The 24,454-nt window shown below is 35.7% G+C and overlaps 2 protein-coding genes across 3 annotated transcripts in view; one reads left to right on the forward strand and one right to left on the reverse strand.

Annotated features, from left to right (window-relative positions):
- Positions 1 to 5,079, reverse strand: part of LOC137392946 (piwi-like protein Ago3) — a 48,232-nt gene extending 43,153 nt beyond the window's left edge. For both annotated transcript variants that reach the window (XM_068079311.1, XM_068079310.1), the window contains exons 1-2: positions 5,025 to 5,079; positions 464 to 692 (exon numbers count right to left, since the gene is read on the reverse strand). In XM_068079311.1, coding sequence (XP_067935412.1) covers positions 464 to 583 — 120 coding nt within the window. In that variant the 5' untranslated portion in view covers positions 584 to 692; positions 5,025 to 5,079. The remainder of the gene's footprint in view (positions 1 to 463; positions 693 to 5,024) is intronic.
- Positions 5,080 to 5,419: 340 nt separating this feature from the next.
- The window catches only part of LOC137395304 (uncharacterized), a 63,117-nt gene continuing 44,082 nt past the window's right edge, over positions 5,420 to 24,454 (forward strand). The window contains exons 1-6 of the mRNA XM_068082196.1: positions 5,420 to 5,689; positions 17,160 to 17,252; positions 18,427 to 18,588; positions 21,819 to 21,922; positions 22,484 to 22,739; positions 23,812 to 23,907. Of these exons, the coding sequence (XP_067938297.1) occupies positions 5,537 to 5,689; positions 17,160 to 17,252; positions 18,427 to 18,588; positions 21,819 to 21,922; positions 22,484 to 22,739; positions 23,812 to 23,907 (864 nt within the window). The 5' untranslated portion in view covers positions 5,420 to 5,536. The remainder of the gene's footprint in view (positions 5,690 to 17,159; positions 17,253 to 18,426; positions 18,589 to 21,818; positions 21,923 to 22,483; positions 22,740 to 23,811; positions 23,908 to 24,454) is intronic.

The raw sequence follows: 24,454 nt of genomic DNA on the forward strand, positions 1-24,454 counted from the left end.
TGTCTAATACTGTTTAAAAACAAAAGGTCACATGGCTATATTGGTATGCATTTATAAACTTTTACTTAATGAATAAATAAACATAAGGAAACTACAGTACTATTCAGTTTATCACGTAAAATATGTATTGTTAATTAGATCAAACTTATGTACAATGGTGCAAAATAATATTTACTGGTTACTGCTAATTCTAACCCGCATTTTTCCATTTTTGTCGACTGACTGGCAAAAATTACGTTTCATCCCAGCAAAAAACAGCCCTGCCATTAAAGGAGAAATACACTCTAAATTTTGTTACAGTCTAGGAGGGTAACATTATTTGAATCTGAGTTCAACAGACTACCCCACTGCCCAACCCATACACGTACAGTGTAAGACTTATATTGGTACAAATCCAGTAATCTTCAAAGCGAATGGTTGGAACTTGAAGTTATCATAAACGAAAGTAATGAGACACAATTACCTGCTGCGTAGTGTGATCCCCTGATGGTCCGGGCTGCTGCGTGGCTGTAACACCAGGTTTTCTGGCAGGCTCTTCAAGTGCCCTGAGCAGGGCAGATCCTCGCCCACCTCTTCCGGCCATGTTAACTCTGTCTTCAGACTCCTAACTAGATAGTGCAAGTCAGCACCATATGACTATGGTCGGGAGAGCAGGGTGGGTTAAACACTCGACCTCTCAATGCACTGCTAATCTATAAAAGATCACTCCAGAATTTGATTAAATGTAACATTGGCTCATTAAAATCCATTCTTATCTTAAAGATAACAACACAAAAGATGAACTTACAAAAAACTTTAGTTGATTTTATCAGAAAGATCGCCATTTTTCTATCGTTTGCAATTGTTTTTGAAGTTTGAGGTGACCTAATTTCCAGGATCTAATAATCCAGGATGTTTTAATTTGACATTTTAATTTTAATTGACAAAACTTGATCACGGTTAAACCGCTAAGGTCAAACAAAAGTGCAATTTTGACATCTATTGTTGCCAGGAAACTGACAGAATAGAAAAGCAATATCGATATAAGGCATATTTATGGCCAATTTGTTTCTATTGTTAATAAACCACAATTTATAATCAAATAATAAATATTGACCACAGTTTATGCCGATTTATTGCTTGTGGCGTCAAAACTAACTAGATGGACAGCCAGAAGTTCTATTGCCTTCACACATTAATCGTGGCGGCAAGGTAGTCGTAGGGACACAGCACAGTTTTTCATTGAGGTTGAAGTCAGCGATGTAACTAGGGCTTTATTCCGCAATACTAGAAACCTGCTCCCTCGCGAAAATGTTTTCGTAATGGTAGAAACTTGTAATTGGATTTTCAGTTTGTTTTAGTCATTTGTGTTAAGCTGTAGTTTGTTTTGGTGTTTTTAGTTTGGAATAGAATGTTTCCATTTCCAAGTACATGTAGCTGTTTTCTAACTTTGGGTTTTATTACAATACACTCTTCATTTATGTCATTGCAAAACCTAACATTATTCATCAGTCATGCAAATATCGTATCGAATATCGGTATCGTCGATATTTATTGCATATCGTATCGAAATGCAGAAAACTCAGCACAGCTATAATCAAGACCGCGTTAAACAAGAAACTACTATTAGCATGAGGCAGTAATTATTTCTATAGCGTTGCTTTGAAAGTTTATCTACCATTGTAATTTTAGGCCGTTTTTATATTATATATGTAGGCTAATTCGAAGTAGAAAGACCGTGTTAAACAGAGAACTACTGCTAGTCTGAGACAGTTATTGATTATTGCTATGTTGTTGTATTCAAAGTTTTAACGAAATAACGAAAAGCTTTGGAATTGGACGAAAGAACCAATTGTTATTGATATAAACGATACATTATTAATACGATTTTGTGGACACTTTTCTACTGGTCAGTTGGTATTATGGACTCGTGAAATTTAAGTAATGTTAGTGGCGGACAAATGGAGGTGGCGGTCTATTTTTCAACCCTTTTCTCAGGGTGGTGGTCAATTAGATCTGGTGGTCAATCAGTATATTTATTAACATGCTACATCAATTTCAGCTGAATGTCATGCAGTTTGCAAGAGTTTCAAGGATGGTTCACTAGTGATACGACGATTTTGCATTTTTAGTGGCAAATCATAGTTGTTTGGTGACAAGCCTTTCATCATAAATCGACTAAGCTTATTATGCCATGCTGGATATTCCATTACTCATTTTCAACAATTGTCCATCAGCAATTCAAATGAGCAGTATGACATCAGTATGAATTTTGCTATAGCCAATCAATGCGCATTGCAGAAATACTTTAGCATGTCATTGACAATTATAGTAAAAACAAACTACAACTTGTTATGCATTGTATGTTTGTCTTAGGTGACTTTTCGCCTTATCTGATCAGTTGTCTTTTAATGGGCTCAAAAAGAAATCTTTCTACATCTAGATGACATAAGAATGTACAAAGAATGTGACACATTAGAATTGCACTGCACCATTTGCAGTGATTCATTTCATCATTTCAGTAATTTGGCAGTGGATTTCAACTTTTTAATTCGCAGTAGACATTTACTGCTAGTGCAATTGTGGTCCTACAGCAAATTACCCACTGCTATCTGCTGTGCATTAACTTCCAGGATGCATAACCGGAAACCCAGCAATTCAGGTATATTGCGAATGACCATTCTTCAAAACCCGAAACTGATAGTGTACTGCAACTACACATTAGTCTCAAGCTGATATTGTGAATGAACTGACACTGCTGGCTTTTCAATTTTATACTGCATCATGAATCCAAAACTATCGGCTGCTTTGTTTAGTAAGCTCGTGAACTTGTGCTTTAACTCCCATATCATTTCAGAATAGGGATTCAGACATGATCACCAGTCTGATGAAATTGGGGTCATCGGGGTCATTGTCGTGTATTCTCATTAACATTATATATTAAAACCTATATAGATTCCTATTACAACCGTATACAACATGCTCATTGTGATCAATTTGTTTCTATTAGTTCATTCACAATCAAGTTTTGGCAGCACCAATATATTGCAGTTAAAATGTGGTTGTGTCAAAGTCAACTAAATACTCAATTCTGCTATGAGCTTTCATGAAAATGACTATGTATGTATGTGCAGTGTAATGCAAAAGTTCCAAAGCATTTAGCGAAATACACACTAGCCAAACCCCAACTGCATCCAGCACTGGACACTGCAATAAGTAATACTGCCACAAAATAAGCAGAAGATGTATTTTTAAACTAAAAACTTGGTGTCAAATTCTCAACGTAAAAGCCAAAATTTACGGTATTCTCTTTGGGTCGAGCTTCTTTCCCTTTAACTCTTTGCGCACCACAAGCCGAGTAGTGCCGCACAACGTTAGCGCATAACCAAGAGCCGCGTAGCGCATCTTTAGTAAGCTTTGCACAAAACGTTTTTCATTAGTGGGTAGTTAATTATTTAGCCAATCGTATCTGTACTTGAACGAAAGGAAACAATTATCTGCATGCGTGGAACCAAAAGAAAATATGTTTACAGCCTATTCTGAGCATACTTTCGCTTTATCAAAAGTTGATTTTTTCAAAAGTTAATGTTATACAGTAACGATTAAATAAAACGCATTACCTAATTCATCCAATAGTGGTGCATGCTATGCAAAAATGTCTCTTCCTGCTTACCAATGTTTGCTAATAACTTGAGTAATAATATTAGTAGTCATTCGTTTCATATGTTATGGCCTAGGGTTAGGCAAAATGGTGTCAGTCCTTTCATTAGTGGAACTAATCACAGGTTTCTGAGTTTCTCATACAAACCATCCTCATAAAATACATGTAGATGATTTATAGCAGTAATAAAAAGTCTAAAATGCATAGGCAATTGACAGCAAGTACTTATACTCAACCGAAGGAATAGCTAAACATACATCTTATTGTGAAAATATGGCACCATCAGTGAATCCAATTAAACCAATCAGCATTTTGACGATCTCATCTTTACATGAGGCATTTCGCCATTTCTACCATAAGATCTGATATCATAATAGAAATGACCGTTATGTCTACTTTCAGATATACATAACTGTCACTCCTATTCGTTCGCTAACTTAACAAAGGTTACTTTTCAACTGTGTATGTGCAACCACCTTACTTTTTGATTTGAGCCTAAGCAAGGGTGCATTACCTGATTGTTACTATTACGTTTAAAATCATGGAGAGTGGCACCGTCACTGCAAATTTATAGATACATTCGTTCGTTATCAGAATGGTTTCCGTTTGGTTTTTGAAATGAGATCATATCTACTAAACATCCCATTAATTTGGCAGAAAACTGTCATTTATATTTATAGAATGTTAAACAACATATTGAGCATATGTAAGCAGTGCAGAACCTTCCATACTGAATTTCCAGTAGGCAATGTCTTAGAACAGAAAACTGCAAATGAGTACCTTATAGAACAATATGGCCTTGGCATACTTTTGAACTACCTTTGCCAATTTCTGTAGCCTGTTTAAGGAAATCTAAACCGATTTCATTACATCTATCTTTTTTGTGCAAGCCGTCATTAATGTATGTGCTAAATTACATCGCCACCCCCAGACCTGCCAACCCAAGAGTGGGGCAATGCGTGAGAGTTGGTTTTGGGGCAATTGATGTATCAATGATAGTACATATAAAATTGTAGAAAATGGGGAAAAAATCTCACGCATTTCTCACGCATTTTCATTTTTTCTTTGGGGTGATTGCGTGAGTCTCACGCCCAATGCGTGAGAGTTGGCAGGTATGATGATAGTATATATAAAATTGTGGAAATTGGGGCAAAAATCTCACGCATTTTCATTTTTTCTTTGAGGTGATTGCGTGAGTCTCACGGCCAATGCGTGAGAGTTGGCAGGTATGGCCACCCCTGTTTAATGTCCGAGTTAGTCTAATCGGTGAAATGCTGCTTAGTTATCCCAAACCACTACGAAGATGCACCGAACGCTAATCTGTTATTTATCTAGTAAAAAAAGACCATTTTTAAAAATTAAAACATTGACAGAATACTGTTACCTCTTGTGTGGTGGCCTACTGGTTTTCAATTATATTGTTAGCACGTTCTCTCAACGAACTATCTTGTAAATGAGCAAATAATTGCGTCGCAAGGATTAGTTGAGTTGAGCATGCGTAGAAGCAGTTGAGTGAAAAAGACAGAAGCGTAGAAGTATGTCATAAATCTACCCTCACGCGTAGAAATATCAATAGCATAGTAGTATTGACTAGTGTTCGAACGACGTCGAAGCGAATGTGTCGATACTTTTTAAAAACTGACGGTAGATAATAGTCTACAATCTATACAATCTGTACTACACTAAAACACGGTTTCTCATTATTACGCCGACTATAAGGTCATCTGAAAGTCAAAAGTTCAAAACAACCTCTGGAGGGGCGAGGTGTTTTCGGAAACTTTGTTTCTTGAAAAGGCGCATGTAGGGTCGGCTGAACTTCACATTTTTATACTAGTTCCAAGAAGCGGATGTCATTACTACTCGCGATCTTGCCCCGTGGTACGAAGGCGTGCAGTCATGACTTCCAATGGAATTTCAAGTGTTCATGAATTCGTTCAAGAACTTTATCGTATAGACGCAATTAAGCTGGGATCCTTTACGCTTAAGAGTGGCATCACATCCCCTATCTATTTTGATTTACGTGTGATGATTTCTTATCCAAACGTTTTGGTGAGTGGAAAGAAAACTAGAAGATAGGTATTGAGCCGGTACACGTGTTTTCTACCTCTTACCTCTTCTTTAATAGTACGCACTAAAGTGAAAACAAGTAATACGCCTCAGATAGTTGTAGTCTTTAACCAGCATTTGAATATCAAAATTGTTGCCTTGTTTTGCAACTAGGAGGAAAAACACTAGAATGTCATAATTTATAATGTATTATACTGCTCTAGGTTATTGTTGGTTAATTGTAAGTTAGCTGTGTTATGTACATGTGTTAGCCGTCATTTGTTAGCTTGGTTTTCAGTTCACGAACTGCTATCGGTAGGAAGCTGTTGTGATATACCGATGTTTTGCGTACATTGTTGGTGGAACTCATCTTGTAGTTGCTCCAGTGTTTGGCATTCTGTCCGGTTTGACATTCATCAACTCGTCGTATGCACTAGACAGGGATGTATGTTTTTCTTCTCTTAATAAAATTTTCAATAATGGTGCGTGTCTGATTTCGGTACGTCTGTCAGCAAATGTATCTAGTTGCAAGTTATTACGAGCTTCAGTGATGCTTTCCCTACCTTTCAGCTGACTTACGAATCTTATTGCGTTGTGCTGCACCATTTCAATGCCATTTTTTAAATATTCAAGTGAAGTATCCCAAACTGCTGCAGTTTAAGATTGAATTGTAATAATAAAAATTGTGTTAAGAGTGGTGTCATTAAGTAGGTAATCAGCTTGTGGAGAAAAATGAGTGGGGTTAAAAGCTAACACAGAACACTTGTTAATGTTAAATGACATACACCATGTCTGAGCCCAGTTTTGTAAAAAGGTTATATTAGTTTGAAACAATTGTTTATCTTGATCATTGTTGACCGGTTGGTATAGTAGTGTATCATCAGCAAACAGACTGGTGCTACAGTTGACTGCCTTTGGAAGGTCATGGATGTATACAGTGCACCCTTGAGATATAATGTTGATCCGTTCCAGGGTTGGCATCGTATGGTGAAAAATTTGTATGTAGGGTTTATAGAGACCATTGTAATTATATGATGCAAACATCCCCTAGTGAAATTCGTCAAAATTTTTATAAAAATGTGTACATAATGAAACTTAGCAACGAAATAGTATTTCAACTTAAGTAATTATAGTTACCAACAGTAACTGTATTGTATTTAGTGTATTCTAATAGTTATGATCTGCAATAAAATGCAAAATTACATGTATAATGTGTGTACCAAATGCAGTATGTACGGTAAGGAGTTCTTACCTTCAAAAGGTACGCATAACATAAACTTTGACTTCACTTCAATTAAGTTTAGCTTGCTAAACTCACACTTAAAACTAAGTTTTAGTATGTACTTTAAACTATTTTACTGAATTTCAACTTTTCATCACGAAATTTTATCGCTCATCAGTTTCTGTATTCACTTTCTTTATAAAATTTAGCATGCCTGGTTGAAACCTTTTTCAATCTAAGTCAATAAAAAAGGCCGAGCAGTGCAGTTATCAAAGCGGCCTCTCGCACACTTGACCATTTAATGGCTACCGAAAAGAGAAATGAAATTTCATTTACTATACAGAACGTACATATCTTAGGAGTAATGTGACTTTAGCTGGTACATGTAGCGAGTAAGGCAGAGAGGAGACAGAAACGTATTAATGCTAATTATGTTGCTGCATACTTGAAAATAGATTTAATACGTAATGAAATGGAATTTTTTTAGCAGGCTTAAAGAAGTTGTCTAGTCCTGTCCAATTTTTTACTGGTTTAAAAAAACAAAATGCTGGTGCAATGCAGAAAATTGCTAGCTAGCTACCGCTTGTAAAAGGATCCAGTGAAGGCAGTACAGTAGTTTGTCTTGTATGAAATGTGCACAAGAATCAATGTAACCATACAAACAAAGTTTGTACATATTTATACCCTAGAGGACGGCTTTAGCAAGTTCCAGAACGTAATGTGGATACGTCAACTCTCTTGAGTAGCTAGTTATATATGTGAGTTACATACATACGATAAATTTTATTTACCTAGTAGAGAACAGGCTCGCCTGCAAAAACATGGTTAAACAAGAAAATAAAACATAAAATCAAAATGAAATAAATAAAACATAGAATGAAATACATAAAACATGAAAAACATGCCACACAAAGGAGATAAATAATGATATACATTATACATGCATTGTTTTGATGTACCAGTCCACATAAGTGAATTAAACACTAGAAATATTTCTGCCGATGTAGGTTTTTCTGTATCTTCTACTTCCTCGCTCCCACTCTTGAATGCTGATCGCGTGCATGGCCTTCCAACTCCTTTTAAATCGTCAGTCATAAGCTCCTCCTTGTGCTTGCTTTAAAATGGAGTTCTTGTTTTAATAATAATTGTAAATGTTGATTGGTTGCGATTATATTTCTTGACAATGTTAACAATACGAGCGCCTTCTTATTTATGACCTCCAACTTTGTTGACATGGAAATCATTTTTCCTTCAGTTTGTAACGTTTGTATCGGTCTCAGATTCCATAGCTAACGAATTAAATATAGATGTTTGTAGTTATATACGTGTGCTGACTAAAAGTTTATAGTAAAAGAGTCTAACGCTAAAAATGAATATTTGCTCTCGCTTGTGTATTGTATACGAAAATTCTCACGCGGAATGCTGACCTGAGAGAAGTCGGTCATTTGCGTCTCTTATAAACGTTCTAAAAATGTTTTTGGGAACCGTATTTTGGTGTCTTTGTTATTTCGACGTACGTTATGAGCACACCAACCGCCACATTTTAACTCGGGTGAAACTTTTCTCGAATTCGTATGGTGAAATAAAATTTGTATAGTAAGGTGAAGATCTCACGATGTTCAACTTCGTAAGGTGAAAAAATCGTATATCAGGGTAATCATTCTCGAGGGTGCACTGTATTAGAAACACGATTGGTCCGAGAACTGATCCTTGCGGTACACCTGAGGTTACTGGTAACTCGTTGGATAGTATACTCTTGTTCATCACTTTTTGTTTGCTGTTCAAAAGAAAATCGTGAATCCACATCAATATTTGGTTGCTTACGTCTGGAAGCCTTGGTATTTATTGCATCAGAAATTTGTGGGGAACTTTATCAAAAGCCTTTGCAAAGTCTAAAACCAAGGCGTAAACCGTATTGCTTTTGGCTATCTCGTGATAAGTTCTGCATAGTTGGGTTTCACAAGACAAACCTTTTTTGAAACCATGTTGTCGATTGTACAAGACTTTGTCAAGTATTATATTAAGATGATGCAGTACAATATGTTCAAGTATTTTGCATGATATATTAAAGAAATAGGTCTGTAATTGTTTGGTTGATCAGTTGGTCGGCATTTGTGCAAGGGAGGGACATGTGTTAACTTTCATTCTGTGGGGAGCCTTAAGGTGGATAACGATGCTTGAAATATAGCAGTTAAACATTTAGCTGTCACAACTGAGTCAATGGTCAGGTTCTCCTTACGAATTTCATAAGGTCCGGAAGATTTTTCATTTTTGAGAGATTTGACTAGTTGAACGACTCCGTCGACGGAGATTTCGATTTGTTTTGATGATCCTGCGTGACTATAGTCTGCTACATCGAATATGTGTTGTTTTCAAAACTGAGAACTAAGAAATTCATTTAAAATGTTGGCACATTCACAGGATTTTCTGTGTGAGAACCACTTGTAGTAATATGTTTCATGGGAGGTTTTGTGACTCCTTGTGCTCATTTCAGATGATGATAGAAGGGCTTGCTGTTTCCAGCTTCAAGGGGTTTACATATCTTATTTGTGATGTATTCTTGTTCAATTTCTCATAACTCAGCCTTGTGTTTCCTTCTCTCTTGCTTGTACTTGTTCAAAAAGAATAGATCATTCGTCTGTTTGAATTTGTTATGTTTTTTTATGTTTAGCTACAAGTTTATTGGCTTTATTAAACCAAAAGGGTTGTTTAGATGGCTTAGGTTTAATAGCTTGAATAGGTACAGTTTCATCAACAGCTTTTTTGAGTTCTTTGGAAAAAGAGATTCCCATCTCGTCAACATTGGACATCTCTGTAAGTTTGCATTGACTTGGCCAAAGCAAGTACTAAAAATTGTCGATATTAGCCTTGTAGTAAAGTTTGCAAGGTCGAGGTTGTGGTTCTATTCGTTGGTGACAGTGTCGTATCTCTGCATTTATAGTAAAGTGATCACTTATGCTTGGAGATATCACTGATGTTGCCAGACTTGCTACATTGTTTGTGCACACGAGGCCTAGTGTGTTGCCTTTGACATGTGTTGGTGTTTCAGTTAGTTGTATTAGGTTATTTTCACATAGGAAGGATTGGAACTTGGTGTGTATATTTTTGTACGCAGCATCCGATTTTATTGTGTTTTTAAGCTAATCAAACCCTGGAAAATTCATGTTTCCCACTATTATAAATTGATCTTTAGGGTACATAGTTGTTATTTGATGAAAAGTTGAAAAGTTTGTGATATCAATACTTTGGTGAGGTCGATAGTAGCAGCAGACAATGTTACAACTATTAACCCGCGCATAAAGTGATTCACAAGATTCTAATTTTAATTCTTTAGGATGTAATAGATTGCATACCCATATTAATATACCCCTTCCATTAATATTACAATCTTTTCTAAAGCAAACTGAGTCATCACGATTTATAGCTGACCTACTAGCAATAGTGTCATCTTTGTGGGTTTCAGTTAAACATATGTCTTGGTTTATTGTCAACGCAGAAAGTTCAGTCGATTTGCCTTTGGCAGACCGGCAATTTGTATAGAAAAGATTTAACAGTTGGTATCTTTGATCCAGTGTCCTTGGTCTTTCTTCAACTAGGCAATTTCTCATTTGATTTAATAGAAATAGTGGAGTTGAAGTGTTGTATATAGGAAGTTTGTTTATTTGTATCAATATGTAAAAAGGATGACCTGTCTCCTTCTGCACTCGCATTACTAACTTATCTCGTATTACTAGCTTATCTACTTCATCCCATGGCGTTATTAACTTCTCGCAACAGCTGTGACCACTCACAACTGCCATGACCTCAGACGTTGTTGTAGACTGCACATCACAACCTCTATCACACAGCATGCCTTTTTCTTTTACAATAAATTTTTATTTTATTATTGATGTCACCAGATCAACCATGGAACTCAATCGACTGTTCGTCGATAACTAAACGTAATGATTCACCATACTCGCAATAACTCTTCTTACCAGCTATGACTCACCATGCGCCAAATAACTCACCTTACTCGTAAACGTTATTTGACTTCATTGGGGTCATCTCCATAGGCTGTTCCTCTGGTTCGTCAGGCCCTAGGTCACCACCATAGTCACCTCCTACTGCAGCGACCTTGACCACCATCATCAGTACTACCTACACTGTCACAGTGACCAGTGGCACTATGGCCACTCGTAAAACCATCACAATTATCTAGTCCAGAGGCAGAAGTTCGGGTCAATAATGACTCCTAAACCACAGCCATAGTCACTTCCGTATTTGCCATGATTTCAGTTGAAAAAGTGACAATGGCAAGAGTCTCGTCGAAAAATGACTTTTGAGTTGTATTTGACTCTACAGACATCGTCACCACAGACAATGGTAGTGAAGTAAGTCCCTTGTCCTATGCCCTGAAAGTTTGCAGCTGTGCTCTCAGCAAACCTTCTCTGAACTTGAGTCAACTGCTCTATAGCCACCTTAAATGCCTTGGCATTTTCCAATTCTGCAACAGCTGTTTTTCACTCGATTTTTAGATTTGCCATATCCCCAAATTTCTTCTGTACTTCTCAGCTATTTTTCTCTTATAGCCATCTCTGGCAAACATTTCTTCTCTTGACACCTCAGCTAAAATGAGCTTACCTTTCCCGTTGTGGGAATTGGTCCAGCTACCCACCTTGCACTCATTCGTCTCAACATACATGTAACATCTTTTACTGGAGATCTAACTGTGTCGCATAGCTCTGATAGGGCTTCCTCGCATTTGTAATTATTGAATGCTTCACTCACCACCTTTTCTTGTTTCCTGTTATAAATCTCTAATATTTCTTTTTTTCTGTTCATCACTCTATATCTCCATTGGTTCCATGGGTCCACAACCTTTGACCTGTACTGCCTTCTTCCATATTTTACTCTGTCAGACTTATTTGTCAGGTTTTGCAACTTGGCATCATCTGAAACATGGCAACTTTACCCAGCAGTAAGGGGTCTGAACAAAAACAACCTTAATGAACCTTTTGACTCATCCATAAATAACTCTGGCACCAGCCCCTTGATCACCAAAATCATCCTTGAAACCCTTGACTGGATCAAGTTTGTTCTTGCACAATATATTTACAACAGCCAATACATTCGGCTCCTTCAACTCAGTTATGCCCAAACTACATTTTTTTAACCCTTTCACCACATGCACCTCAACTTAATTAACTTCCACAGTTCTGTATTTACTTTCGAATCAACTGACACCGGAATGCTGTTCGCCGAAAATATTTTTACAACGCCTGAAAGAAATGACCAATTTCTCTCAGTTCAAAACGATAATATTTTTTCTTAAAGCCAGTAGCAAAGTTGGAGTGGTCAGACAACTTCATTAACTTGCTAAGAAAAATCCACTTCATTACGACAACAACATCGTTCGGGTTTGTTTGCTGACTTTGATTGAAAAATGTTTTAAACAGGTCCGCTAAAAGTTATAGTGAAAGCGAAGAAAGAAACTCGTAAGTGATGAGATTTTAGTAATGAAAAGTAGAAACTAAATAAAATAGTTAAAAATACATACTAACACTTAGCTTCAAGTGTGTCTGTTTAATAAATTAAACCTAGTTAGCGTGAATTGAACATGTACGTTTATCTTGAAGTTAAGAACTTTCTATGGTACTACACTCCGTAAAAGTTATTACCATAGCACATTGTAACATATTTTAATGCAGATCATAACCAATAAATTCACTGAATACTGTGAAGTTACTGTAGGTAACTACAGCTACTAAGGTTAGCATAATATTTTGTTATTAATTTTTAATATGTAAAGCATGTATTATTATGGTTTCTTTACCATTACGTACGATCTTTTCACCATACGATGCCAACCCTGGAATGGATCAAAATCGAATCTTGATGGTGCACTGTACTACCATCTTCACTAGCATTTCTGTGTCCAGTAAATGCGGTCTTACCACTTGCATAGTCACTTTACCTCTCCTTACATCTACAGTACTCCTGTCTCGCTACTAAGACTCCATTTGCTCTTGTATCTGTCCATACTGTAGCCTCTCCATCTACTACATCTATTTTTTACATCATTAGGTCTATTTTATCTCTCCATAATATGATTCTCTGGTATTACTTACTGTAGAACCGAAATGGCTTGGCACATTCTACCAGTAAGAGTTGAGTCGATTCTTTACTGCCACCATAGACTAATTGACTCAGTTCTCCATTTTTCAATAAGCAAAAAGTCTGAAGTCAATGTTTCTTTTTATTATCACTATCTCAGTATCTATGATTAGTAATTTATTGTTGCATTGACGGAAAATCTATTATGGACAGTAATATACTATTAAACCAATCAGTTAATTGTAAGTGCAGTCCAGTTATGCTAGACGCACCCATTCAACATTTTCATAAACCTTGATATCACCGCGTTGTTTTATTTCTCGATAATATGTAGTATTATTATTTATGTACCACGCAACAATGTAGTATAGTTCAATGGTTTGCCTGTACACTGGCAACATGTTTAGCTATACTGTTTTGATCGTCTTGTGAACTACATCTTATTCAAGCATCAACCCTTGTCTTACGCAGTTGTCTAAATTTATCACTCAGGACTCAGTGGTAAGTTGAACCTTGTTCACTGGTCTAATTGTTACTTTTGTGGTTTGTTGGCAAGATTTTCTCTCACTTAATAAATAGTTTCACTAGTCTGGCGATTTCACCAATTTATTCAATATTTAATAAATATGTTTTATCAACTTACTAACAACAACATCCATTTTTTGTACAGTATTATAATAATCATATTATGGATATGATGGATGCCACTAATAGGACTAGAGCTAGCTATGCTGCCACCTTTTCTTCAGATGTAGCAGTATCTGCAGTGGTAAGTAGTTTATTATTTATTTAGGTAATTATTGTGCTATATTTACATATTTATTAAATACGAGATGAATGAAGGAGTTTAAATGCGGTCAAAATAACAAGAGAGAGCATTATTTTTAATTATTATTGCTCTATTGTAACCTTTTCATTTTTTGTTTATCTCCAACTATCTATTAGCCAAATGTTTGATTGTTCTAATTATTATCTATTTGTTATTCACAACATTCATTTGACATTTGTTACTAGTGATGGTTAATAAATAAACAATCTTTATAATATAAAAAATGTTAAAATTTTCGTTTACGAACAAGGAATTGAATAAATTGATTAATCAATACTTTTCCTTATAGACAACAGTACAATAGTAAAAAGAATTTGTCAGCTGAGGTATATATATATACATGTATATGTATTTATATATATACACATGTATACATATTTATATATATACACATGTATACATATTTACATATATACACATGTATATATATAATTACAACTGAAATTCTACTGTATTAAAAAATAATTACTATATATATATTTATATATAGTATGTATATATACATGTAGTATGTATGTATCGACACATTCAACTTAGTTCATATTGGCAATCCTTTGACAGTGTGTACATCAGATGGTGGACATGGTGGTATGTAATAATACTTGCAGTCCTAATGTGACAATATACAATGTGACACTATTTCAGTTTGCTGCGTACAGTTTACTTATGATGCGTTCAATTTTCTTTCACCCACTAATAGCTTTCAATAACTTGTATATGCTTTTAGAACTCAAGAAATGGGTGTCATATTCTGCTCAGCCAGTGCCACCTGTTGTCGTCAAAGAGCCAGAGGTGTACAGAGTAGGTCTCTTCTATTGAAGAAGAGAGCCATTGCTCCTTCAGTGTGTGATATTGGCTTAGAGGGTGAACTGCTTAATTATCACGAGTTGGCTTCTACCCATAAAGGTAATACATGTATTATTTTGGTTGTTTGTATATGTCAGCTGGCAGAAATTATTGTTTTATTGGTTGTTTTTGCTGTCGTAACTGTAAGCTATGTGTAGGGATGTTTTGGATAATTCGATGTGATATCACTCGAGTGTTGCCGATTATGCAAATCTGGCAGCTAGTTTTTATAAATCAGAAATGTTATGGTCTGGTGCTGTTCAATACACACTCTGGACAAACTACATGTATAGAAAGCAAATCGATAGTCATCACTGAAAACTTTTACACAGGTCCCTGTACAGATTGTTGGAGTAAACACAAAAGGCAGACGCCCAAGTTGACTGAAATTCAGGAGATTCTATACATTCCACCTTCAACCAATGCCCTGGCGGAGCGCGTGTTTAATCATCGGGCATCATCATGCACCCCATAGATTGAGGATGACCCCAGCAACTTTAAAAAACTTATATTTTGTAAATGTAGCCACTAAGCGCATTGAAAAACTGTCCCATGATATATGAGAAAATAAAACTCCAACAATCGATGTTTACTTTATTTCTAAGCTTGTTTTGCACAGGATTGTGTGGGTGAGCAACTTCTATTCAGAGTAAAGGATGTACAGGCTATCTAGCGGACAGGCGGCGAATGGTTTTGTCTAAAGAATTGAATCGAATCAATTCATTGGAAGTTAGGATAGCTAAAGAATTGAGAAACGAATTGTAATGTTTTGCTTACTAAAGTGAAATGAATCAATTCTTATCTGATCTACGATGCAAAAGAATTAGTAATTGAATTACTAATTTTTTTATGAGAATTGGATTAAATTGAGTCACTTTTAAATCCTTAAAAAAATTATTGCAAACGGGAGACAACTGTTAACTGCAAAAACTCCATTCCAATTAAGTACTGCAGCTACGATGATGTACATGTACAGTGTTACTAAGTCAATAGAAAATACTGTAAAGCTCGCCCACTGTATGCACAAAAACCTAACATTACATACTTGTACAACAATGAAAATAACACCCAAATTATTAATATGAACGTGATAGCTGAATCGCATACCATATATAACAGTAGCGGAGCTTACCATTCATTTTTATATTAAGATTTACAAATGGAAATCAATCACCTAGCTCTTATCTTCATCATCACTAGTTGAATCCTTGTTTGCAAAATCAGAGGATGTGCACAGATTTATGCACAGTGACCTTCATCAGCAAAAAACCTTCTGCTTAGACAATTTGATGTTGTACCTTTGCAGTATACAGTATAGCCTAAAACAGAGATATTTATGAAACATTGACTAGCTTGCAGTAATATGAAACAATGTTTGGATTTCAAGGCTATGGAAATTGATCTGTAAATTATCTGATTTTAAGTATTTCTATCTCATCAAATGTGTTCTGTCTAGTACCGTACAAATGAAAACTTGTGAAGAAAATGCAAATAACCTTCCATTTTACCTCCAAAATTTTCTGTAGTGCAATAGGTTTAGTCTGCCAAACAACTTCTTATCTCCTCTTACATTTTGTTCCATCCATACGCATGTGGTGGTGGAATGTTTGGTGTAGCTTCAAAATACCGTTGTATTACTGTAGCCTGTTGCATTACTCTCGTACAATGCTGCATCAGGCAATCGTCGTTTGGTGGAAAATTCTCTTCATCCCCTCATTTGAAGAGACTATATTGTGCATCATTGACGAATGCTGTAGATGCTCCATATAGTTCGCAAACAAACGGATGGATCTCAATAAAGTTCTCCAAAAAAAATATCGAAGCGGTCATCAGACAAGGTCGCAAGTTGGCTGGTATACTTTTGAAACAAGCTAAAGCTTTTGTTTGGCTTTTCCCATTGAAGCTGCTGACACTGTTACCACCTGTTATTCTGTGTAGATATGGTGAAGCCATGTTGAATGCACAGCCAAAGTGTGCAGCCTTCTTGTTGATATCAATTATTCGCATCTTTGGCCTTATTTAACTGGTGAAATCAACTTCTCACGACTGCTGTGTACACTCGCTAATGCTGCAACCTCAGACTTCAATGTAGCCTGGGGCATGTAACCTGCTTATACAATATGTGGAAGCACGGTTGTTAACTTTAATGCATTTAGTTTGTGATAGGTTCTACATATTAACAACAACCTTGAGCATGAATCTGCAGTACAACACTAAATGTAGTTGGAAACTCCCACCATCTTTTGTTGCTTATGTCCTCATGTATCACTAAAATTGGTTGTTTTCCAAGCTCAGGTTTATTATTGAATGTATACCTGATAGTATTTGCCTAGCCTTTGTACATGTTGATATGTCAAAATTGTCACTAGGTATGCAGTAATCAGTTGCTACCTGTTCGATGTACACGTAGTATGTGATACACTTGAATATGACTTAGCTGCAGATGTTGCAGAGCATGACTTCTTTTTATGTACTTGCAGGTCAGTGCATCTTCTAGCGTTCATGATATTCTCTGTAATCTTCATTATGACAGTATATGTGGAGTCCCTTACACAGCATTGCCGATTGCCAGTGTAAGTACAGGATAATGAATTGTGTGTATACCGGACTCGGGACGATATCACGAAATTGTGATACATATCACAATTTTTGTCACACGTAGTGATAATAATATTTTTTTTATTTGTGTGTATTAAAACATTTTCATCATCCCAATTGAGCTCCATAAATTGGCCATATCTTTATAATAAATATTATAAATTCATTGCTTGTCTCATTGTATTATCCGCCCATTCTTGAAGTTTGGTTTGAAAGATTTTAGCCAGTCTTTCAATGACCTTTTAACTTTCATTATCTTCCCCTCTTGATTCATTATTTTACTTTATGCAGAACATAGACAGTATTTTCTGGTCTTAGACTATATGTGTAGTATCAGTTATCTAAATAATTGCTTAGTTGCACAATTGTCTTAGTTTTAGGTTAATGTATTTTATTCTTATTATAGTATCACAGTAATAACATAAGTCAGTTGAATAGAGATCTGTCAAAAACGCTGGGCCTGCGAAATAACAAAGCCAATTGAGGCACTGATTCCGAGTCAAAGGCTGTAAACAATTTTGTCTATCTCGGTAGCCTAGCAAATTCTGCAGATGTCTCATTATGGTGTTCTTAAATAATCATGTATTTCTAATTACATTAAAAGTACACGATCATTTGTATTTGCGGATGTTTTTAAATGGTGGTGTTTATGGTGTTTTAAGTTATTGTGTGCTTCTAGTTGTTATACGTGTGTATGGGGGGGAAGAAAGTTTCAGGCATTCAGCTTTCAGGATGTGGTCTGCCTGAGTCTACAAGCGTTCAACAAGGCAGAATAAAATATAGTAAAAAAATTTCAGTCACAAATTGAACCCTTGGAAGTTCCAACAGTGGCGTGAGGTCACTCAGAATGTTACTCAAGGGATTTGTTTGGCCAACAGTTTTTACAAACTCCGGATTATGATCAGCTTCTGCTTGTGTTTCAACACCAGATCAGTGTCCATGGCAGCCACCCTACTCAACAGATGCCCTGTGAGGATATTTAATGCAGGAGCGGATTGATTGACTTCTTTTTCGTATACAGTAGAAGCTATTGTGGACGGACGTCTCATAATTTTATGTACATTCATCGATCTCTCTCACCACTGCATATGACACCTCAGTTTTCTATAGATGTTTCTGAACACCATTTCTGTGGTTGTAATGTTTCAGTGTGTTTCCACTACACACAATGTACCTATGCTACTGAAAAGGAAAGAAGCGAAGAGTTATGGAACTAAAAAGATCCTCGAGGGTGTGTACAAGACGGGAGACGAGTGTGTAATTATAGAGGATGTAGTTACCAGCGGAGGAAGCGTATTGGAGGCAGCTACAGTAAGTCAGCATGAATATCAAATTTTTTTTAAATTGCTAAAGAAGAGGACATAGTCAATTTCAATTTGCTTTTCAAGGTGTTAAGAATTAAGATGTTTATAGCTTGTGCATTCTCATATAGTTTAGTATAAAGAAACTAAATGAAGATTGTCATAGTTGATATATGCTGTGCTCATTTCGCTAGCATTCTAAAAGTAATAACATATGTACGTACATGGATTGATCTATTCATACAATAATAACCAACCTGCCTGCATGTTGTTGCAGACCATGCCTTTCCATTTGTAGTATGATTATGGTTTATTGCAACTCATTTATGTTTGTGCAGAAATGTGTACATTTTGGTAAAGTTCACTTCATATCCTAATGTACAAATATGCAAGCATTATTATGACATGTCCTGCTCAAGTTGACCATAACGAGGTGATCACACTTGACGAATAGAGTACTAAATTTCAACATGTGCAGATATTTTTTGTTTTTCTAATTTTTGCAAACTTCTTGATCCTAACTGATCACATCCCATTTATAGCAATATCAAAACTGGTCTCTTTAGCATATCTGGATCAAGCTGAATTTACTTTAAAAATCTGTTGCTAACTTGCTAGACAAACTGGAAACAATTCAAAATGGAGGCAGTCACGTACTGTTTCACTGTATTTTGTAATGATGAAAAAGGCAGCTTACAGTAAATATCTTAATATAAGAATTTGAAAATGGTGTGTACTTAGTCAAGTTTTATTGTTTATATTTAGACTAACTCTACCTCTATAGAAAGTTGTCAGGACTGACATGAGCAGATAACACCTATTGTGATACCAATAATATTCTCCGAATGTTAGGGTCTATTTCAATTTAAATTAAAATGTTTTCATTTTTTCGCACCAACTTATAAAAATGAATTATACTTGTCAAGGTTTTTATATCAACTAAATAATAAACAAGTAAACAAACAAAAAATAAAAAAGTTACGAATAACTAGGACTAGGAATTGATGAACAGGCAGACAGAACCTACAGTTTCATTTAAAGCATTGTTTGAGCCAAAATATATGATTATAAGGCTTTGAAAAAGGACTCAATTCATTTCGGTTCTTACCAAAACATTAACAAGTCAATTCCCAATTCTTCAGCGTCATACGTTGTGTAAAAATCGATTCAATTCAAACATCCCAATTCAAATCTTAATTCTTTAGCTATCGTAACTCCAATGATTCAATTCTCCCAAATAAACAAAATCAATTCTTTATCAATTTTTACAAAAATTGACCTATAAAAATACCTATATCAAAATAACAATAACCCACAATCGCTAATTTAGCTACACGTATTAGCTCAGTCTATTGACTGCCTGCATAGCAAATATCTACTATTTCACTAGGGATTTCATTGCTTTTCCGCGAGGAATTAAGCCATGCCTTCCATTTTTTGCTGGCATACACTCGGTATTTTTACTGTAAAAGCGGAGTTTCTGTCATACAACTTCAATTTACAATTTTTAGAATCAGTAAAATATTCTGCACAAAAATCAATGCATTCGAAAAACAAAAGAAATGTTTAATATTTTTGTAGTTTAGTAAAACCGGTTGCAAAGAAAACGCTATCCTTTTTGCAATTTGACCAAAACGCAGACACATATTGTCTAATATAAAAATGTAGTAGCCAAAAACATCTAGTCAAAAGTTTAGTGTTGAAGGATTTCACTTGTAGAAATACATTTAGGCCTCTGTTTAACATGTTTTTCGTTCTTCCTAAACCGGAAATAAAAAAAATCAAAATCACGATTATAGGCTGTGTTTCGTGAGTAAAGGAAAAACTGCAACTCGTTCGTTTTTCGCGCAATGATAAGTTAACTCCCTAAATTTATTGTGGCAAAGTTTTGGGTCGATCTGATAACGCTGCGATCCATAATCGTTGTTTTTGTACAACTACAAAGGCGAAGTGTTATAAAGTCTTTTTAGTAGAATGAACGATATTCGCGAGCAACTATAAAGCTTATTAATAATCTTATTGTCTGTGCGCAGGCAAACCATAAAGCTAGTGCGTAGTACATATTATCGATCAATAAAATATACACCATGATATCGAAGTCTTTTAAAAATTTGTGCGGGTGGCACCATGGGACTGCACTGTCATCTTCGCTTTGGCACACATCAAGTAACATGAAGTAGTATTGTGTTACTTGAGACATCACTGTCCGTTATGGTTTTTCCCATCAGCACAGTAATTATTACGGGAAGGATTGGTGCATTTTGACTCGAGTTGTTTTGCTTATTGAAAATAGAGAATCGAGTCAATTCCTTTATAGTGCCAGTAAATATTTGATTCAATTCGTACTGGTAGGATGCTGTGAGTCGATAGAATTTTACAGTAACTAAAAATACCAGAGAACCGATTCTTTGTGAAGTGAACCTTAAGGCTTGCTCGAGCAAACATGTTACCTCGAGTACCCATCTCTGTTGAGCACGTTGACATGTACACCTTACGACACCTTACACCATTACTTTCCAATCTGATGCTTGAAGGTTTGCGTGTTCATACAATTCTATACATTATATAACAGTTTGCTACAGTCATACCTCAACATACGAGTGCACCAACATACGAGAAAATTGAGATATCAGCAGAATTTTAAGCAAGTTTCTCCCTTGAGATACGAGTAATCTTTGAGATATAGGGTGAGCATGAGAGCCAGTTCTCGATGGCCACTACATGGCCAAGCATGCAAGAGGCCGCTTTCGAGAACAGCATCGCTCGGTCTTTATCATCAAATCAGTTTGAACAAAGATTTTAAAAGGTTGATTAAAAGTTATAGTAAACGCCAGGCAAAAAATCGTTAAACAATACAAATAGTAAAAAGTTAAGATGACAAAATTAAAGTAACTTTTGAGAAAGATTAAAATTTAGCCTTAAGAATGCGTTTAGTAAGCTAAATTCTTGCAAATTAATTTCCAAGTTTCTGCTGTGTAGTGTCACAAAAGTTTCGTGTACCGAACATGTTGCTATCAAGTCTCTCTCAGACAGCCGTTAGCCTCTGCGTCTGTGTCGAAGGTAAAAACTCACAGTAGTTTGCATAGGAATGTTACATTTTATTGCAGATTTTAACTGTTTTATTGGGTTTTTCCATAGAATGGTATCGGATTAAATTGCATTTAGTTATTTTATAAGCCCTAGAATGCATTAGGCTCATATGTCGAGGTATGACAGTACTCATTGTCTGGTATCTTGCAGTGCTTGCGGGCTGAAGGCCTCGTGGTTACCCATGTCATAGCATTGTTGGACCGGGAGCAGGGAGGTAGGCAAAATTTGGAGAAGAACGGCATCACTCTACATAGGTGAGGATGCTTTGTTGATGAACTACACTACTACAGTATTTTTACTGTAAAACGTCTAATTGAACGCCACGTCTATTTGAATATACATGTACATATATTTGGTATATATATCTATACATACATATATATACCAAATATATACATATATATTGAGCAATATATATATATATTGCTGAGCTGCACTGATGAGGCTTCAATAGCCGAAACAGTACTGTCTGTAGCATGAGTATATATATATATATATATATATATATATATATATATATATATATATATATTGCTTTTTGTTAGTGATATGTATTGTTCCAGTTTGATCTATTCTTCTGTTCTTATCCGAACATCTTACTCTTTAGGTACTAGTATGCTTCATCAGAAATCTTGTAGGCTGATAAACTTCAAAGAATTTTGCAAAAGTACTGAGAATGTCTGACAATGTTCGCTCTGAGTTAATTTCAGACATTTTAACACTTTGTTCTTTCATTTCCAATTGATAAAACAACAAGCCATACAGTATCTCAAAGAGAAGCTAACTTTTTTTAATAACCTTTGTCTGTCGGGCAGCATTATGACAGTGAATTCCGTCCTCTCCTCGCTCCTTGCTTCAAAGAAGATCACAGCTGAGCAATCAGATGATGTGAAAGAGTTTATTATGAAAAACCAACTAGATACTAGTCCTGTTCCTAATCCCATCGAGGACATCGTACTTCGACTGCACGATATCGGCTCCTTTCGCTTTGGCAGTTTCAAGTTGTCCAATGGGATGATAACTCCTATATACATAGACCTTCGGCTTGTCATTTCCCATCCTGTTTTAATGGTAAGTTCTTTCTCAGGTTATAAATCAGGTTATTTAGAGCTATTCATAGATTTACAAAGATTTATGCATCAGAGAGTTGCAGTGATCATTTTGGTATTGTATATCGCTTCCAAAATAAAACCGCACTTTGCGGATGATTTGACAGAAATATCTGAAAACAGACGCAAATAGTGGATAAATGCTGAATTAGCGAAGTGATGAACAGGTTTAGCTAAGCATAAGTGGTCCGTTTACTGGTCAATGCTTTCTATGTAAGGGTTGAGGGTTTAAGTCATGACTCTATACATGTTCTCAACGTGATCGGTCGGCAGCTTTATGTTAGCCTAGTACCTTATTCTATTTTCTTAGAGGTGCAGTGCTAATTGAACATAAACTACATGAACACAAACTCAAGATTACTTTATTTACATTTTTTATTTGTATATTTGATGAGTTTTATATACTAGTTATTAATGTTTTAATTTATCATGATCAGCCTCCTCACCAGCTTCAGGCTTTCTTTTTTTTGCATTGCTTTCACTTTCTTTCTGATTTGATAACTACTAGACAGTTTTAGAGATTTCTGGTAAAATAAATTTGAACATGTTGGCTCATGTTACTCTATTATTTGTTGTTGTAATTCTACAGCAAAATCGCGTCCTTTTTTTTTTCACCACTGCCTCCACTCGCACTTGTCTTTTGGAATCAATGATTTTAAAACAAAAGGAGGATGGTATGAACCATTGTTTAATATTTTCGAGCTCTGCAGATTCAGACTATGTGAACGAGAACTGCATACATCCATGTATGTACTCATCTAAAACACTGCAATGTTTAAAGATCTTTTGTACGTCATATGCTGGAACTTACTGTGTATTTTGATATAAAATGTGTTCAAAATGTATTTCGTATGTTAGAAAGTTGAGGTGATTGTAGACGAGGTTTGACTGTAGCTAACTTGAGTCTGTTCTTGGGCTGACTTGCCCTTTTTTGTTTTAACAGAAAATTATTTGCTTTATTTACTCAAAAGAGTTCCTTTATCTTGATAAGTTGTATGTCATCTTACAGTCACACAATAAATATTGTATTATAGGCAGATATTTGCAAGGAATTGTATAAATTGGTATCAGGCAAGGTGGAGTTTGATATTCTTTGTGGAGTACCTTACGCTGCCCTTCATCTCGCAACAGTAAGTACCTAGTGCTCTATTATCCATTTATGACCTACTAACAACATCAAGGTCTGCCTACACTTACTAAGGGCATATCAGATGTGTAACATACATGTAGATGATTGCTGACGGTAAACACGCTGAAATATACCATCATATTAGTTTTCTGATATAGATAATCAACCATTTGTGATAAAAGAAGCCCTTTGCGTAGCTGTATGCATTATTATATTTTTGTTCGTACGCGTTCAATGATGAAAATCGGTCAAATACACAGGCAGTTTGAGTTCATAGGATTAATCGACTAGAGAAACATCACGTTTCAACAGATTGTTGTGCCGAGTCATCGTCATTTAAACGTGAATTTCGTACAAACTTAATTGCGCTGGAAATTAATAAAATGGAACGACGAGTATGTTCATTGCAAATCGATTCAAGACACAACGTCATATCAACAATGCGTTTCAGCGGTTTGTAGCCAGGCCTTTAGTTAATGCGTTGCAATTTGTTGGGAAGTGTGGCTGACCTATGATGTGACCACAACAATGTGACATTCAAGGATACA

The sequence above is a fragment of the Watersipora subatra genome, chromosome 4 (assembly GCF_963576615.1).
Source record: "Watersipora subatra chromosome 4, tzWatSuba1.1, whole genome shotgun sequence".
NCBI classification, from domain to species: domain Eukaryota; kingdom Metazoa; phylum Bryozoa; class Gymnolaemata; order Cheilostomatida; family Watersiporidae; genus Watersipora; species Watersipora subatra.